The 18,123-nt window shown below is 42.7% G+C and overlaps 1 protein-coding gene across 3 annotated transcripts; it reads right to left on the reverse strand.

Annotated features, from left to right (window-relative positions):
- Positions 1–1,480: 1,480 nt before the first annotated feature.
- On the reverse strand, positions 1,481–18,118 carry sec24c (SEC24 homolog C, COPII coat complex component). Of its 3 annotated transcripts, XM_047817059.1 has the most exons (25): positions 17,979–18,118; positions 16,270–16,460; positions 15,425–15,511; positions 14,638–14,755; positions 13,795–13,952; positions 12,940–13,608; positions 11,783–11,922; positions 11,135–11,203; positions 10,011–10,122; positions 9,733–9,860; positions 8,500–8,638; positions 8,156–8,271; positions 7,915–8,039; positions 7,606–7,797; positions 7,078–7,171; positions 6,836–6,952; positions 5,883–6,053; positions 5,709–5,805; positions 4,941–5,086; positions 4,702–4,840; positions 4,468–4,586; positions 4,176–4,355; positions 3,483–3,674; positions 3,306–3,395; positions 1,481–3,119 (listed from the first exon to the last, which is right to left on the reverse strand). In XM_047817059.1, exons 2-25 carry the CDS (start codon positions 16,439–16,441, stop codon positions 2,979–2,981), a joined length of 3,711 nt encoding a protein of 1,236 aa, XP_047673015.1. In that variant the 5' UTR covers positions 16,442–16,460; positions 17,979–18,118; the 3' UTR covers positions 1,481–2,978. The 3 variants fall into 3 exon arrangements, with proteins under 3 accessions (XP_047673015.1, XP_047673016.1, XP_026996265.2); XM_047817060.1 differs by lacking the exon at positions 15,425–15,511; XM_027140464.2 differs by lacking the exon at positions 11,135–11,203.
- Between the last annotated feature and the right edge of the window lie 5 nt (positions 18,119–18,123).

Here is an 18,123-nt window from a genome sequence, read left to right on the forward strand (position 1 = left end):
TTTTAGTTGTGTATGAATACACGACAGAGATATGGTAAACGACTCCCGTAGAACTCATACTGCTGGGAGAAACTAGAATAGCCCTTAATTTGCCACCACACGATTGTTCAGTCCTCTACTAATAACTACATCGACTGTTTTATTTATATTACCGTTCTTATTGTCCATGTAAAGTCAAGCTCACACACTCTGCCATTCTGGTCCTCTGAGACAGAAATCTGCGTTGCGATCGTTTTTTTTCCTCTGATGAAGTTCCGACAGCATCAGGAGATTTTAGACACTTTTCTGCAGTGTGACGTCTCCTACGACGAGCGTCAAACCGACGTTGCCCGGCCGTGACTTGCTCAACACACGTCGTAGTTTTTTTCTGTTTTTATAAAAGGATCGTCGTAAACAAAATGAACTCTACAGCTAGTTTGCGTTTGTCGCTACCTGCCGTTTTAGCCAGAGAATGCGGGTCTGAACGTGGCACGGATTGATGATGTAAAACCCCGGACAGGTTTTCTCGTGTGCATCCGATTTTGTCGTACAGTCTGACACGATGACGACTGAGATCCTACAGCGTGATATGTGGATCACGTTCGGACGGTCTGACAAGCAACAATCGTGAAGGATTATGAACAATCGCAGTGTGCCTGACTTTATTTACACACCTTCCACAATGCGCCGCCCCCCAATAAATAAATAAATAAATTTTGTTTTCCACAGGTTACTGGGGTCTTCCTTTTCCTGCACATTTATATTTTCCATGCTCAAACACCCCAGTGTAGTGGCATAAACTCAACGAAAAGTTTAGTTAATTATCTGATGTGGGTGCTGAGACGAAGGGACACAGGAAAGTGCGGGACAGAGCGTCCTTGAGTGGGAACCTGTATAGTAAAGAAGAAGAAAGCACAGAACTAACGATGCATGAGGTATCACCTACACACCGAGCTCCTTCTCAGCGGTCCGGATGTGCCGATTATTCCAAGCAACTGGGCGGAGCCAAGCAACAGACTGATTTATATATTTATTTTGCGTTTAAGTGGCAAAGATAACACACGAGTCGTGAATTTCTAAACTTAAACACAAACACTCATCGTGTTTCGGTTTATTGTGTGGGTTAAGATAGGTATGGGGAAAAAAAAAAAAAAGAGAGTCAGATACAAAAGAAATGAAAGACCAAAAAAAAAAAAAAAACTCTAAAAAGGGCAGTGATTAAAGATTGATCCCTCCTTTCTCTAAGGAATTTCATGAGGACCGATGGTTAAATAAAACACTTGAGATTACAGCCAGGATGTGAACATTTACTCCAGATCTCATTCCATCAGCGCTTTCGGGGGTCCTCCATGTGTGGTACTTGGGGAAACATTTAGAAAGCATTAAAACCATAAGAATTGAATGCTAGACAGAAAAGAAAGAAAGAAGTCTGTGATGATGATACAACACTTTCCCTTTGAGATCTGCAGGTAAAACGGACAAGAGTACATCCGACAAAGCGTCATGTTTAAAATGTGATTTTTAATTCTGTACATGTAAATACATGTGGATGACAAGGTATTCAGTGTTGATTGCTTTTCAGGTCACAATCCCGCACATGCTTGAAAATGGTTAGAAATCGGCAGTTCTAAATCGTTTCCGCTACTCTTACCGTATGCTGTTCACTGTACATGGGCTATTTCACTAGAAAAACAAGAGCGGGGTAGACGATGACCCGGTGCCGCGATGTCCGCACGTGACTCCGGGATTATATCCCTCAAAAAGACGTTTAGAAATGAATATTGGATTGTAAAATGATCCACGATTTATGGTACACGTTAGCATTTGATCATACAGTGAAAGAAAATGAAAACAAACAAAACCAAAAAAGAAACCGACAGAAACTGTGAAGACGGCAGACACAGTGTGTGTGGCTGTTCCTGTGATATAAACCCAGGTACTGACGCTTTCTTTGAAGATGGCTGCCATCTGGACGACAGTTCTCCATCGTCATTAAGAAAAGCTTGGCTGCATAAACTCCCGTCCAGCTGGCTAATCTGAACCGCATCGTCCGTCTCGGTCGGAGAGCTTTCTGATAGACCCCATACCCTCTCCACAATAGGAGAATTCGTCGTCTGTTCTCAACGCTCACGCTATCACAGCTCGGCGCTCGTTCTGATCCCTCGTCATTTAGACACGTTTATGTTCCTACACTGATGCATAGAATTGTATAGTGTATATTTTAGCAGAAGAGTTGGATGTACAGACAAGTGAACGGCACACGGACTCTCTGCTTCCCATTAATTCATCCGGTCACAAGAGGTTTCTGCACTCTTTCAAACCAATAGCGATTACAATAAAGAAGAACAAAAAACACAGAGACTAGCAGAGAAACGGGTAAGAAATGGAGACATGGGTCCGTAAGGCCGTGGGACACGGGGACTAATTGGACAAAACATCCACGACAACAAAAATTAAATGATGGAAAACTAAGATGTTCCGATAAGAAATTTCTATTCGATGGGATGTTTTTAGAAAACCAGGTTCAATCATTAGATGCTGTCTAGTCCCACCTACGGTGCCGGTGTTCCCGCACTCACAGTCCACACACACACACACACACACACACACACACACTTTTAAAGCCTATTATTCTGCTTTTTGATTTATTAACGTTGTTAATTCTGCACTTAAGTGTTCGTTCAGGAGGAATAAAATGATCCTTACTGCAGCTGTGCTGGATAATCTGTTACTATATCAAGAAGTGGTGAGAAATCTCAACAGCATCTCTCACGCAATATGCCGATTCACGTACACCAACATGATCTCTCTCTCTCCCTCACACACACCCCCCCCCCCCCCACGGCGACCAAATCATGGACAGACAAAAGAATGTGACAGTATAGAAAGAAACTGATTTTTCCTCCCTGCGTTTACAGAAGGTTACATTAGAGGAGGGGAAACGACAGGTGAACAGAACTGGTGTGTCAAATTAAAAAGGGCAGAAAAAGGAAGCTGTCCTAGCTCAGAAGGGTGCGAATCTCCTTGTGCATATGACACAAGAAGTCCACGTAAGAAGCTCCGCCATTGTTGTTTTTGTCCTCGACAAGGAATTGCTTGAAGATGAGCTCGAGTTTGTCTTCCTGCTTTACTACCACCAGCTGGGGGGAAGAAAACAAAACAAAAAAAAACAAAAAGAGAGAAACATGTTTAGAAAATCCCCAAAAGAATTAGAGAAACCTTAATGAAAAAGTGAAGTAGATGTGGAAATAACTGCTTGGTTATCATTTTTTAGTTTAAAAAAAAAAAAGTGACAGTAAGAAGTAGACGGCTCCTGGCAGACTTACCTTCATGAAGCGAGAGCGCTGGGCACGGAAAGACTCGATAATCTCCCTCAGCCTCTTGGAGAATGGATTATTCAACGCCGGCAAAGAGGTCTAGAGCGATATATAAAGTCGGCTGTGAGCTTCATACACAACACAAATACGAAAGTTATGGATGTGCGATTTTTATGTTAGCTTTACCATGTCAGGGTCGATCTGGCTAAAAGCAGGGGTGCCGAAGACGTTTTGGAGAAGCTCCTGCTGGGTGTTTACACCCACCCAAAGGAAAAGGTTCAGGCCAGTCTCCAGGAGGTAAATGCCCCCTTTAGATAGCCTCTCTTCAGAGTCCCTGACTGCCACGGGCAGAGCATCACTCTCCACATCCAACTTGTGCTACAGACAAACGTTATAAACCAACACCGGCATCAACATTTAAGGCTCTGTACAAATAAAGACATACAGGTTTCTATAGACGTAGGAAAACGCGTCCGGTAATGCATTTCATTAAAAGCTGGAAATATTTACCATAGAAGTCAAAATACTGAACTCCGGAGAATCACCTCACAATTCAGCGACTGAAATCTTATAGGTTTTTAACCAGCCTTTTTTTCTATACAGATTAGAAACTCGGTAGTTAAGTCTGACCTGTTTGTGTATACGGAGACGGTCGGCTTATTTAAATACAGGTCAACACTTTGTAGTCATTTTTACAGTACACCGCAAACTGCTGCTTAGATTTTGGACTTAAAATTCAAATGATAGTCAAACGAATGATTATAATTATGTTTTTCGGTGGGGAATCCATTACACAACCTTCATTTCATGTACATTTTCACCAGATGTATTGAACACAGCATGTGTCTGTGTGCGTGTGTGTGTGTGTTTGTGTCTCACCACTGGAAGCAGCCGTGGGTAAAAGAACACATGGCTCTCTGCCACATCCATAGCGCTGACCAGCTGTCTCAGATATCCACGATCGTCTAAGGAGACATCTGCTCCGGGGTGCAGAACGTCGCTCTTCAGTACGCAGTTGAGATACACAGGAAGCAGCTTCATGCACTCGGGGAGGATCAGCTACACACAAAGCCAGCAGATAATTAGAAATGTTAATGGCAGTGGTGCAAACTGCTATACTCTAATCAGTCCCCCTGTTATTAGCAGTAATTAAGGAGGCAGCTGTTTTCACCTGGCCAGCAGAAGACGGGCTAGCGCAGTTCTTGCGATAGCAGGCCAGGATCTGTGCACACTGGTTCACCAGGCTGTCTCGCACGTTCTTGATCGGGTTGTTCATTACGCCGCGATACGCTAAAAACACACATTTCAAAACAGATTTTGTTACACACTGTACAACTGCTTCTGCATGGTAAAGTTAACCTGCACATACATAAATAAATAAATAAATAACTTTTCTCTCACTTACCATACTTAGCAAAGTAGTTGATGATGGTGTCTGTTTCACAGTTCCTGTACAAGTCAGCCAGCTGTGCACAGCAGTTCACTGCCATGTTGTGGATCCTCAGTCGCCGCTGACCACCACAGCTGGTGTATAGCACGGCACACTGCGCACACACACACACACTATGGTTACTAAAGGCAAAAGAGGTTTCACATTATTGGACATTATTAGAGAACTGTTAAGTTCCTCTGCGTCTCACACACCTGGAAAAGTGCGCCGGTCTCCTCGCTGAGCTTGTCGTCGTGTTTGAACTCCACTGTGACGGTTTTGTCGCAGTCCAGACACGCCAGCTCTACGTCTGTGGTGTTGCTCATGTAGAATGACCCGAAAAAGTCTGTGGCCCGGATACCTGATGATGCACGATACGAAACACAGGCTCAAAGGATGCACCGATAAAGTGCTCCGGTTTCACGTTCTGTGGAGAAAACTTAACGATGCAGATGTATTTGCGTCCCTACAACAGGACTTGACTAAGGCCCTGTTCACTCCTAGTGATAACATGGACGCCGGGTGATCGGATCACGAGTGGACATTTGAGATGCGTAGCTTTTTCACACCTGCCATTATAAAGAGGTCTCCTCTGAGACTTGTGATCAGATTTCATACACGGTTTCCACTTGCACAGAGAATAAGAGCTGATGTACATATGGCCTGTTGTAAATGGAATCGTGTGGTCTGCTGATGAAATATAGAAATGATTATTAAAAAGAGACGAGACCACGGATGGAGCTGAAAGCGGCTTGCTTGACAAATGCCCTCGACATTAGGGCTTTGAACGTTCATCTGTAAAAGCCAACCAGAGATCTCATCAGCAATGAAAATGATGATTACCATCTTGCCAACGGTCGGCATTAGAAAGCTTTTAGAATAACACAGAATTAAAATGACCAGTTATGTTACTACTGATGTTAATTTGAACATTATTTTTGCTTCATATACGAGTACATGTATAGAAAGTCTGTCCTGCTCACCGGTGCTTGTGCGAACCCTCATCACTGCATCAAAGCCAACCTGCTTCTGCACATCTCTCCTCAGATCGTTCAGAAACCTCTCCTGGTCAGACTGGGCCTGACACACGAAACACCACGTGACAACGTGACACTTTACACTTTTAAACTAAAGATCCGATAAAGATTTCCACTGACCTGGAAATAGGTGTATTTGTAGAGGGAACCTCCTGTTGAAGTGGGCACAACCCCTAATGTCGCCACGTCTACATACTGATTAGGGAACAAAAAGAGATCCACACAACAGCCCTGTGCCACACACTCCTTCGCCAGGTTGGCATAGAAGCTCACTTGGGGCTGGAATAAAGTCTGAGAAAAAAAAGATAAGAAAAAAAAATTAAGATATTAAAAATAATAATAATAATAATAATAATAAATCCAAAATTTGAACTAAGGCCACGTTCAAGTGCAAGTCTTAATGCTCACTTTGGATATTTTGCTCAGATCTGATTTTTTTGTTTGGCTGTTCACATTACCTTTTAAATGTGGCCTATATCAGATACCAGTGTGAACTGTTTGCTGTTTTGAACTGACCCGCATGCGCAAACGAACAATAACAGTGACGTCACACGCAGCACGCCGTCGCGCTATAAAGTTGGCGAGGTTATGGAGGAAGTATTGTATCATCTGGTGCAAGCAAACGTATCATGTCGTGCTATAATGTGATGTATTCAATGCAAACATTATGAGCTGGTTCACGTGACCACTTTATATAACACTATTAACGCACACACACCCCTTACCAGTCACGTTTTCGCCGGTGCAAAAAATAAATAAATAAAATAATAATAATAATTCGCCGGCGCATAATTGTGACAAATGTCAATGTAGATTGATGTCGATGTTGTTCACACTGCAGCCACGTTCAAAAAAAATCAGATTTGGGTCTGAATCAGGACCACAGTGGCCCAGATCTGATTTGGGAAAGAAAAAAACAGATCTGGGCCAGATTTGAGTGTTCACACTACTCCTGAAGAAGTCTGACCTGGTCACGACCCCAAAAAAAAAATCGGATTTCGGCGACTTTTACCTGGAGTGTGAACGTGGCCTAAGAAACTGCTACTGTAATGAGAAAGCAAATGAGACCGTACCTTTTCTTTGTCTGTGCCAACCAGTTTCTTGTCTTCCCTGTTTTTCAGCTTGCCTGGAGCTTCGGCGATGGGCAGAGACGTGTGGAAGACAAACAGCTTTCCAGCACAGTCTGCAGCCTGAGACAAACAGACCAGCCTTCAGCCTTTACATACAGGCTATTATGCAGTCTATTATGTGATCAATAACTGTGAGGCAAATGATACGATTAGATTTGTGCCTTTAGCTCTGTAGTACAAGTTACCTTAAGGGCTTCCAGTCCAGCCTGGATAACAGGACCAAACACTGTCTCTGTCTCTCGTGTGTCAGCAAACATCTCAGGGATCTGATCCAACAAACTGGTGGGAGGGAGAGGGAGAGAGAGAGAGAGAGGGAGAGAGAGAGAGACACAGAGAGAGAGACAGGGAAAAAGAGAGAGAGAGAGAGAGAGAGAGAGAGAGAGAGAGAGAGAGAGAGAGAGAGAGACAGGGAAAAAGAGAGAGAGAGAGAGAAAGAGAAAGACAGAAAGCAAGAGAGAGAAAGACAGAAATCGAGAGAGAGAGAAAGCGAGAGAGAGAGAGAAAGCGAGAGGGAGAGAGAGAGAAAAAGACAGAAAGCCAGAAAGAGAGAGAGAGAAAGAGAGAAAGACAGAAAGCGAGAGAAAAAGACAAAGAGAGAGAGAGAGAAAGAGAGAGAGAGAGAGAGAGAGAGAGAGAGAGAGAGAGGGCTATTAGACCATCAGCCAAAAAACATAGCCATATACATTTCTTGCTAACAAGATGTCCACACTAACCTCTCAATGACAACCCTGGACTCCGAGACACTGACAAGGAAACCGTCTAACAAGGGAACAAACATGTCTGCCACGTCTGAGACCACCATCATCTGCGGTTGGGCCAGAGAAGCCTTCACGTTGTAGAAGTGCAGCACTTTGTTGTAGGTTACAAAACCTACCCGTATGCAGGACTCCACGTCAGGGGTCTCTCTAAAAGGAAACATCACGACGTTTGTGACGGAGGAGCGTCCGAGTGACGTCCAAAATAACAAGCGTGAAACTAAAATGATTATCTTCATCTTACACTATCGACTTAAATATCTGTACCTGGGCAAATAGTCCAACAGAGTCTTAAGCTCCTGGCATACAATCCTCACCATGCCACTTTTCACAGCATTGTAGGACACGTCGATTAAAAAGATGAAGGCTGGAGGCTGAGGAATCTTATTGTTCTATAAAAATAGGAAAAAAATTTTAAAAAAATCAAAATACAGGAACATAACCTTCATTTACCTAGAAAAGTATTTGCATTTGCTAATAAGTCAGTCATTGAGGCCTGAGTTCTTACTTTACAATAATCCACTGTGGCTACAAACTCGTAGCTGCCGAAGGACAGCTCGGGTCGGTCGTAGCAGTCTACACGCTTCCCTGTGTGGTCCAGATGCTGGAAATAATGGGGAGGCACTGAAACCAGAAAGAGTTTTTATAATAATATAGCCGAAAAATGATGCACGTCTTTCACTAAAAGGAGATGCAGTTTGCATGGAAATCTCATCTAATGTCAAAAGTCAAGTCAATCCACATACTCCAAAGGTCACACCTCTGAAATGAATGTTCAGTTGCCTAGCAAACCTGCTAACTAAGAAACCTGTTGAGAAGAAAATCGATTAAAAGAAGAATAAAGCCGCTCACCTTCCGTGACACAGCTGCAGAAGCTACACTGGAAGCGTCTTCCACCCTCGATGAACTGCATGTAGGGACACATGTAGGCCTTACAGCGATTACAGCGAACAGGTCCGCTTTCCCCGTGATCCACTAGATAGGGAGGGTTCTAGAAATAAATAAATAAATAAAAACAAACAAACAAACAAATAAATAAATAATTTTAAAAAAAAATCGCCACAAGTTCAAAACAGTCAAAAAAGTCGATAGCCTGGGCAAAGCCGGATACAACTAGATTTATGCATGATACGTTAATTATTCGTTTACATAAGAAACTTGGTATTTGGTATGTGGAAACGGTTGGTACTCTTCTCCTGCTCATGGACCTGTGTATATCTGCACATAAGGGAATAAACTTTGACCTGATCCATTTCGAATTGTAATAGTCATGGATTACAGCATCTTTGTATCTGGAAAATATTACTAGGTCTAAATTGGTCATTGGGAGTGATTTACTTTGGAAATGATTCCCTTTGTTTAAATATGGCAGGCAAACAGAATTTAGCACCTGAGAGTTACAATTCATACGGCAATCAGCAAATACTGGCCTTAATTGTTTTTTCCTCTTCAAACAACTAATACAAAAGCAATAAAATAATTGTAATGATATTTCAGTAAGTACTGTAAATATATAAATTGCCTAGGCCTACATACAACCGAAGGCTACGTCCTGTCTTTTAAATAAAAACCCGTGACGTCATCTTTGTTTACACTATCGGTTACAGGATGTCACACTACGGCCTGTGCGTTCGCTTCGTCTCGTTCTCTCGTTCACTGTCAGAGACAACGGTTCGCGCTCGGTAACGATGGCTGTGGCTGCAGTAAACAAAATGTTCGCCGTAGCCGTTCAAAGTCATACGAGTTCGGGCGCCATAATACATCTAAACAATGCATTAAAACAGCTCGACACCGCTTTACCTTGGAGGTTGCAAATGAGGTTTGCGACAATGCGTCCGAAGGCACGGGTTGAAGACCCGGTCAGTAACGTCACGATATGCTAATTTGTTTAAAGTCATACCTACGTAATCACCATCACCAAAATTGTACTTCTTAGACCTAGACCTACCTACTGACTTTTTTTTTTTTTTTTTTACTGTTATCGCAAACCTAAATATTTTTAAGGATGGCCTTTAGTTTAGAACAAATCAGGACTTGAAATTCTTCACACAGAGATATAGACTGTATAATGAATCGGTGCCTCACCTCATCTGGAGGCAGAGTAGCCAGAGGTTTGATGACTGCAGCCAGTGGCACCTGGGACTGTTTGGCCATGTCCGAGGTACACGGCATGTTATAGGTTGTGCAACGGATGAAACGTGGGCTTGCATTCCCTATAAAATGTACAACACCAACAATACTTAACCCTTAAGTCCAACAATGCGATACAAGAGACGGATACCTGATCATTTTACAAGAAGCACAGAAGATTGCTTGGCAACATAATTAAAAAAAAAAAAATAGAGTCTATAAACACCTCTTACCTTGATCTTTAACATGGAAGTCGGTAGTGACCAAGGGTGGAGCCTGACCTCTGACCCCAGTGAAAAAAGGCTCGGTGCCTTTGTTTGCCTTGTCGTCCTCGATCACCTGAATCTGAGAGAGAGCGAAGGCATACGACTGACTTGTGCACACACCTTTCAAAAACACAGCAAACGGATCATGCGTGTGCTACATAAAGCTTCAAACCGGCTAGCGGGTCATACATGCGAGGGCTAGATGAGCATGCAAAGTCAGAGGGTGGAGCTGGATCAGGTGGGCACCAGTGACCTAATACAGGTGTGAAAGCCAGTCATCTTAAATCCAACTCGTTTCACATCGAACCCAATTCCTTTTTTTTTTATTTAAAAAAAAAGATGATGATCAAAAAAAAGTTCAATGGGGTGTTCATGGACCCCGATCATAATTCAGTCAAAATAAATAATACATTGTCACTGTTCGTCACATTATTATAAGCTGGAGGGGAAATTGTGATAAATAAATAAATAAATAAATAAATAAATAAATACATACATACATACATACATACATAAATAAATCTAATGAGTTCAGCACTGATGCTTAGCCAAAGATAGGGCTTTCTCCCTCGTTTGGTTTTGATCATGGATAATAAAAGTTACAGCCATGCTAGGGGAACGCAACTGAGGTAGTAATGTAACATTCATAGCGGATGATCACACAGCCAAAGGGCTTTCGGTGCAATCCGAACCCTACGTCATAATTAACGATGATCACTGCCGTGCCGTTTACACTGCGGCATCTGGCAGACGCTTATCCGTGTCCAAAAGTGCTTTAAAGTCTCAAAAGAATTGTTCGGTGCGATACTGTAACACCCCTACAACAAAACTACGCAATGGGGAAAAACTAAGCTCGGTTACAACAGATGATTGATAGTCGAGTTTAAAGGTCACGAACATCACTCTAATAGAATATTCAAAACTGCTCCATTACACGTTTAAACTCAATGGCGGTAGAACGGACACAGACGGATAGGATCTACGGTCACTGGTGCTGTGAGGGGATTGGCTGAGAGGGGGAACAAAGACTACAGAGAAAGGTTAGGGTTAGTGCAACAACACAGACGTGCAGAGAGACACAGGGCACTTACTGGGCTGGGAATTGCATCTGGGTCTATTCTATGTCTTGTTTTCTGCACAGGCGGTATGTCAGAGGCTTGCTTTACGGTTTTAAAGAATTTAGTCCGGCGAGATTAAAAGACAGGAGGAGGAGAAGGAGGAGGGGGGAAAGAAAGCCAAAACAGAAAGAGAAAGAGAGCAGAGAGAAAAAATAAACAGACGTGTAACCAGTTACCTCTGCTTTCAAGATTAGAAATAACAAATGATTAGTTACACTGTTTAGAATGCGGTACCGGTGTACGAGGATGCAAATATTGCCAGTGACACATGCGATATTCGAGCAGGACCTTTTTTTTTTTTTTTTTTAAAAAGATATTTTTAAATATATCTGTTATTCCGCCATGGTGCATGCACATCAGACACAGGAGACTCCAGAGCATGGCCTAGCTTACACAAACTAACAGAACTGGATCTCTCGTTTAAACAAAACTGAAGCCTCTGTGGATGTACGTGGTTGAATAAAAACGGTACAGATAATTGAGTACACGGTGGGGTAAAAAAAACAAACAAACAATGGACATACAACAATAAGCATGTGCTTACAACAGTGACAAAATGTGAGATGTGTCGCAGACCGTGAACGTGTGTGTGTGTGTGCTGCTGGTTTAATGTTTATGTACCGGGCTGGGGATGGAGTCCGGATCAAGTCTCTTTGCTGCAGGAGGTGGAGCTTGTGCAGTCTGTGGAGCTCCGTAGCCTTGCTGCCCAGGATATGGTCCACTATAGCCAGGCTGAGGAGCTCTTACTTGCCCAAAAGCACCTGAATGAACCCACCCACACACACACACACACACACACACACTTATCTCTTCAGGACACTGTAGAATAAACACAGACAGTGCTCACACGTCGAAGCAACATGACATCATCTTTCTCAAACTATCTACTCTTCCGCCAACACGGGAACTCCTGCAAAATGTCATGCCGCTGGAAAATTCCATGTACTAGAAGACAAGAAGCTAATGTTTCCAGGTGTCAAAGTAGGACACGAGCTTGCAAGCTTGACAACCCAGAGCTAGCAGGAGAAAGCATTCTGGTATAAAGCAAAAAAAAAAAACACAAAAGTCTCGGTCCAATAAACATGTTTCAGTGTGTAAATCTAGCCTAGGTATTGTGTGTGTGTATAACTCATTACAGATAAAAGACATTCGGTGATAAGTGATGTGTTTGTTGCGTAACAAAGCATTATGCTATTCGACCTCTGACCTTAAGTAAAGGTTACGCTTTTTATCACCTTTCTAATATTGTGTACTCGGACGAATCATCAGAACGTCAAGGAATCTTTCAATGAAGCTTTTGTACCACAGTGACTAATAAATCTGCTGCATTTCTACCGCAATAACTAATAATTCGGGTGCATTTATACTTCACTTACTAATATCTTTGACACATTTATCTCCGGAAAAGGACCCCGTGTTCTGGGATACAACCGCTTGTGCGTTCAGGATTACAGGAGCTGATAGATAACGGATAATCTAAATATATGTGAGTGGGGTGATACAGAATTTTTCGAAATTAAACCATATTGCGTGATACAAACTCAAAATAAAAACCTTCTACTCAGATTTGTGCATTTGAATTGAATCCAACTCCATATGTTTAGTAGAACTGCGCTAAAACAACAACATTATACATCACACTTTGAATTTAAAATGACCTTTATTTTGCTAAACACGTCAATTAAAAAAAAAAAAAAAAGTGTTATTCTACTCAAATATTCATTAGCCGTGTTTTTTTTTCCATTGGTCAATTCAGTGGTAAATAATCGGACACTCACCGTTCTGCTGAGGTGGATAACCCTGAATCCCTGGCTGGGGTAGTGCCATTCCAGGAGCAGAGGGTCCATGCAACATCCCAGGCTGTGGAGGGGTCACATGGTTTGCTTGGGTCATGGGAGGCCCCTGAGAGGCCATAGGAGGACCTTGCATGACTGACTGTGCAGGCCTGGGAGGTGCACCTGCTTGAGGTGGAAATCCACCAGCAGCAGTAGGTGGAGGAGGACCTGAGTGGAATGGAGAGGGCTGTGAGGCAGGGGGCATGGCTGTGGAGTACTGAGATTGGGCAGAGCTGGGTGGAGGCCCTCTGAAGAAAGCTGAAGGCTGGGAAGTGGGAAGGGGTGCTCTAGGGTGAGTGGTCTGCATTGGTGGTGGTGGGCCTCCATATGATGCAGTAGGACCTGTTGGTGGGGCTGAAGAGAATTGAGGCTGTGAGGAAGGAGAGGCCTGACTGTAAGCCTGCTGTGAAGCCAAGGGTGGAGGAGGGAGCTGGGTAGGACCAGGGGCAGAGGAGAGAGGTAGGGCTGTACCTGGGAATGGTTGCTGAGAAGGAGGAGTGCCGTAATAGGACTGAGATGATGTATGGGGCGCACCAGAAGTGGGTGGGGGCCAAGTGGGGGCAAAAGAGGATGGAGGAGCTGAACCAGGAGAGTGGGAGATGGCAGGTTGAGCTGGGGAAAGAAAAAGAAAAAAGAAAGAAAGAAAAAAAACACACAATTACAGAAAAGCAATTCTGAGCAACTAAATTATATTGCACGTTACATCGCTGTCCATGATCAGTCACACAATATCTAGCTATATCTATCTGCATACACATGCAAAAAAAAAAAAGTGCAAGTGTAACTTTGAGTATTTACCGTAGCCTGAGCCAGCTGAGGAGGGTACAGTGGCCCCAACCTGCATGCCTGCCATCTGATTGGTCACCTGCTGCATATTGGTGGTTGATGACCCAAGCTGCTGGTTGTATGCAGGCTGAGGACCGGTCAAGTTCATTGCTCCTTGAGACACAGGTGGCCTATAAAACACACAGGGGGGAGGGAGAAAAAGCGTTGACAAATCAAATCAATACCATCATGACGGTCAAAAATAAACCGCTTACGTTTAGTTTAAGCGCCCCAGTCTTTTAATTATGACCCGAATTAACACATTAATATATTTATAGGGTCTGTAGAGTAGGGAAGTTAGATAATGGCTTCCAGGACTGGAGTTACAAACCTCTTCATCGAATGCAACATGACCCTCTAATACACTTTGGGTGTGGGTTTGTCAGTCATACACATTTCTCCCCATGTTGCTCACCTGCCAATCCCCTACACGTTTTTCCCTGTCAAACAACAGCTACTAACCAAGGACAAAGTCGGCTAAAACATCTCCAAGACGCGACCTGCCGCATGACAGGACGCCACCTCTTCTGTATACGCAAGCTTACAGATGACCATGATTTACCACTTCTGCTTTGACTGACAGGGGAGAAAGTGTACGCATATATTCGTTCCCATACTGGGCGGCCAGATTTTAGTGAACCAAATCAAAGTTAAATATGAATTAAAGTAAAGCAAAAAATGTTTGCATGCATAACCCAGGCTTAGGGAAGAGTCGCTACTGCTGACTCGATTTCAGTGCAATTTCATTTCTGCACTAGTCACCTTATACGGCAGAGCTTTAAGTCATCTTTAAGTATGAATACACTAAATCTTAACCTTTGTGAAGGGGCACCCATCGACGGTGGGCCGTTCTGTACGTCACTCTGCCCAAACTGGGAGTAGGGCTGCGCTGCAGACACCGGGGGTGCGTTGGGGGTTTGGGGTCCTCTCATACCTGCACAAAATGGATAAGAAGTTAGAAATTTGCCCGTATATTTTTCTGAGCTTGTTATACACTACATACAACCGTGTAATAAAAATTAACCCCAAAGACACCATATGTTCCCAGACTAACTTTTGAAAAACAAACGCCTAGTAAGAGCTCCCCGACTTGTGACGACTTCAAGCAGCTGTGAATATTAGAAAGTGAAGAATAGTTGTAAAATAAATTGCTAGATGTTGCTGGACAAAATCCTCAAAGACATGTGATCTCTGTACATCGAGCTAGTCGATTGGGTTTAACGGATGATAGGAGGAGATAAGGAAGTCTGGTATTTAGAGGATCGCTGAGCCCACCAAGTCTACTGATTTGGGGGGCTCAGGTCTACTCATATGCTCAACTTCTATTCAGAGATGCTTGTGGTAGAGTCAGTAGAGGAAATGAGAAGAGGAAAGGGAAAAGGAAGGAAAAAGGAGGTCATTTATTGTGGAATGTGAGGGACAAACATTGTGACAGTGTCCACTTTTGGTCTCAGTATAAGCGCCATAAGCTACGATGGAATCCTGGCAGAACTGTGAGCCTGCAGGAGACATGCACGGTCCAGCCGCCCTGCACTATACACTCAGTAGGAAACAGAGGAGAAAGAGAGAAGGACAGTCTGCCAAGCATAATGAAAACAGTTACCCAAGTCAAGTTGAGAGGAAGAGGACAGGTCAGAGACTAAGTTTGCCGCAAGAGCCTTAGAGGGAAAGCTTGCATAAGGAGTATATCCTGAAATACAAGAGAGAAAGGTGTGAAAACCAGGAAAGGAAATAAATAAATAAAAATGATCGATGAAAAATTCAGGAGTCAGGGGGTGGGGGGCAGGATGATTTCAGACCTGAGGTAGTGTGTAGAAATACCTACATAAGGTACTAATTAAATCTTATGGATTTGTAGGCACGCTAACTAACACCGGTGTATAATTCAGAAGCAGAATTAACTGTATTGCCAGTTATGCTTGCGCATACAAGGAGTTTGTTTTAGCGTCAAACGCTTCTAGAGACAACGAGATAAGAATAAAAAAAAAGGACATATGTATAAAAAAAAGAAAGAAAAAGAAATTGAAAAAGAAATAAATTGTATGTACAGTTGTGCTATAGATAGAATAGAATAAAATACAACAATAGAATGAGATGCAGGGATGTACTAGAGTGGAGATGGTAACAATTAAATGTAAGGTTATAGCACATTGTTACTGCATAATAGTGGGAACATTTAACTGTTCGTGAGGTAGATTGCCTGTTAAAAGCTCAAAAAGCGGATGACTTGGATGTGAGGGTTCCAGAATGATTTTCTGTGCCTTTTTTCTCACTTTGGATATACAGTATACAGTTTTTGAAGGGTGGGTAGAGGAGCAACAATCCTTTTGGCAGTCTGAACTGTTCTCTCTGGTCTACTGATGTCTGATTTTGTTGCTGAGGCAAACCAGACAGTTTCAGTATTGCTAGTTATTTGTATGAACTCAGTCTGTATATTTACACACTTACCTTGAGGTGGACCTGTTTGGTAGTTAGATGCGGGCCCGTTGTATGGAGGATACTGAGCCGCATATCCCCCGGGCACCTGCTGACCCCCATAACCAGAGGGTGGGTATCCCTGGTAGCCAGACTGTGGCTGTCCATAAGGAGAAGCCATGTGAGGTTGCTGGTTGACATTCATTTTCAGTTCATCCCTAAATCTGAAAAAGAAAAAAGAACACAAAGTGTGAGGTTCAACTTGGAAACACAACGCTAAAAAAAGAAGAAAAAAACAACAACAGTGTTCTTCAACCTGAAAAATCTTGAGTTTAAGACAAAAAGATTTCTCTTCAACAGATCTTACAAGCAAGTGTACATAGCTATAAGTATAGAGACTGGCTGAAAGGAATCATGATATACTCAAACAGTTAACGCACACCGAGTTGCGTCTGAAATAACTGCAGGTTCTGGGTGCACAGCTAAAAAACTGGTTTGTTAGAGACAACATTACACCCTATGATCTTAATCTTCTCTTGACATTTGTGTAACTGGTTGTGTTTGCATTGTACTGTATTATAAAACCCAGTCTGTCATTAATAACTTTGCCTTGCCACCACCTATCTTGAGGCCTTATATAGACTCGGCGATAGTCATAAAACTTAACATCTCTGACATCAGAACAGATCGACCCAGTGGTGTGATCACAAGTTTTAAACACATAAAAAAAAACCAGTAAGCATCATACGGCTGATGCGTTACTGCTGATCCACATCACTACGGGTAGTAGACCTCTGAATAATTCAAAGTAATCGACACTGTAACTTTGTACAGTTACCAGTTACTGACTGACATCACAGGCAGCTTACAAGAGTTAAACTGCAACATGGGAGCACAATCTGGCTTCACATAAAGTGTTGTTTGTTTATATTAACACTTTGAAAATGTGCTACTAATGTCATTTAGGCTTGAAAATGAATACAAACCAGTACTTTTACAGTATCGATTAGACATGTGGGGCATGATAGAACGTATAGTCACATTATCACACGTATAGTGAGGACTTTTATCATAACAACCTGTTATCATATACTCAACCTGACAAGTAGCTGAACTGTTTTATTGCTGTTGTTTATTATTAATTTCTCCCACGTTGCATATTAAAATGCGTGTTAAACCCTAACGTGTCGTGATACTACGAAGAATACGTAGAATAGTACGTATTCTCCGAAATACACGTCGAATACGTACAGTAACAGTCACCGAATGACTAACTTATTGAGAAGTCAGCTAGGCCAATGAAAGCCAGTTGCGTATATACACAAGCTTGGGAATACCCGAGTTAGCAAAACCGCTAACACGCTAACTAAGTTTGCTAACAAGACAGCTTTCTAAAAATCAACACGACGAGCACAAACACGTTAAACCAAAGCTGTAAATGAACCATAATCCCGTAACGTAGCCATGTTAGTCGAGCCGGTTAATGACAAGCAGGAAAGCCGGGCCTGATCTTGTTAGCATAGGGTTTTTAAGCACAGCTTGAGTTCTTCTGAAACTCGACGAATAATAACACAACACGGGTTAAATTAAACGCAAACGTTCACGCCACTAACAAACTCCACAAAGCCAGATAAAGACAAATCTGTTTAAGTTCGGTGATATTACTTAAACCCATGTTAGCAGGAAGGCTAACGTTAAAAAGCCTTTTAGCTCCGAATTAGCGTTAGACGGTTAGCACTTACCTCAGATCGAGTCAGACACGTAAATAACCGCTCCTTTAAGTCGTTCACCGAGATCTACGTGTTGGTTTTTCGTAACGAGAAGCTCGAAAGCCACCTTTCTGGATCAGTACCACCACTAGCTCTGATTAATCCCTTTCTTCCACCT

This window comes from Tachysurus fulvidraco, chromosome 8 (assembly GCF_022655615.1).
Source record: "Tachysurus fulvidraco isolate hzauxx_2018 chromosome 8, HZAU_PFXX_2.0, whole genome shotgun sequence".
Lineage (NCBI taxonomy): Eukaryota > Metazoa > Chordata > Actinopteri > Siluriformes > Bagridae > Tachysurus > Tachysurus fulvidraco.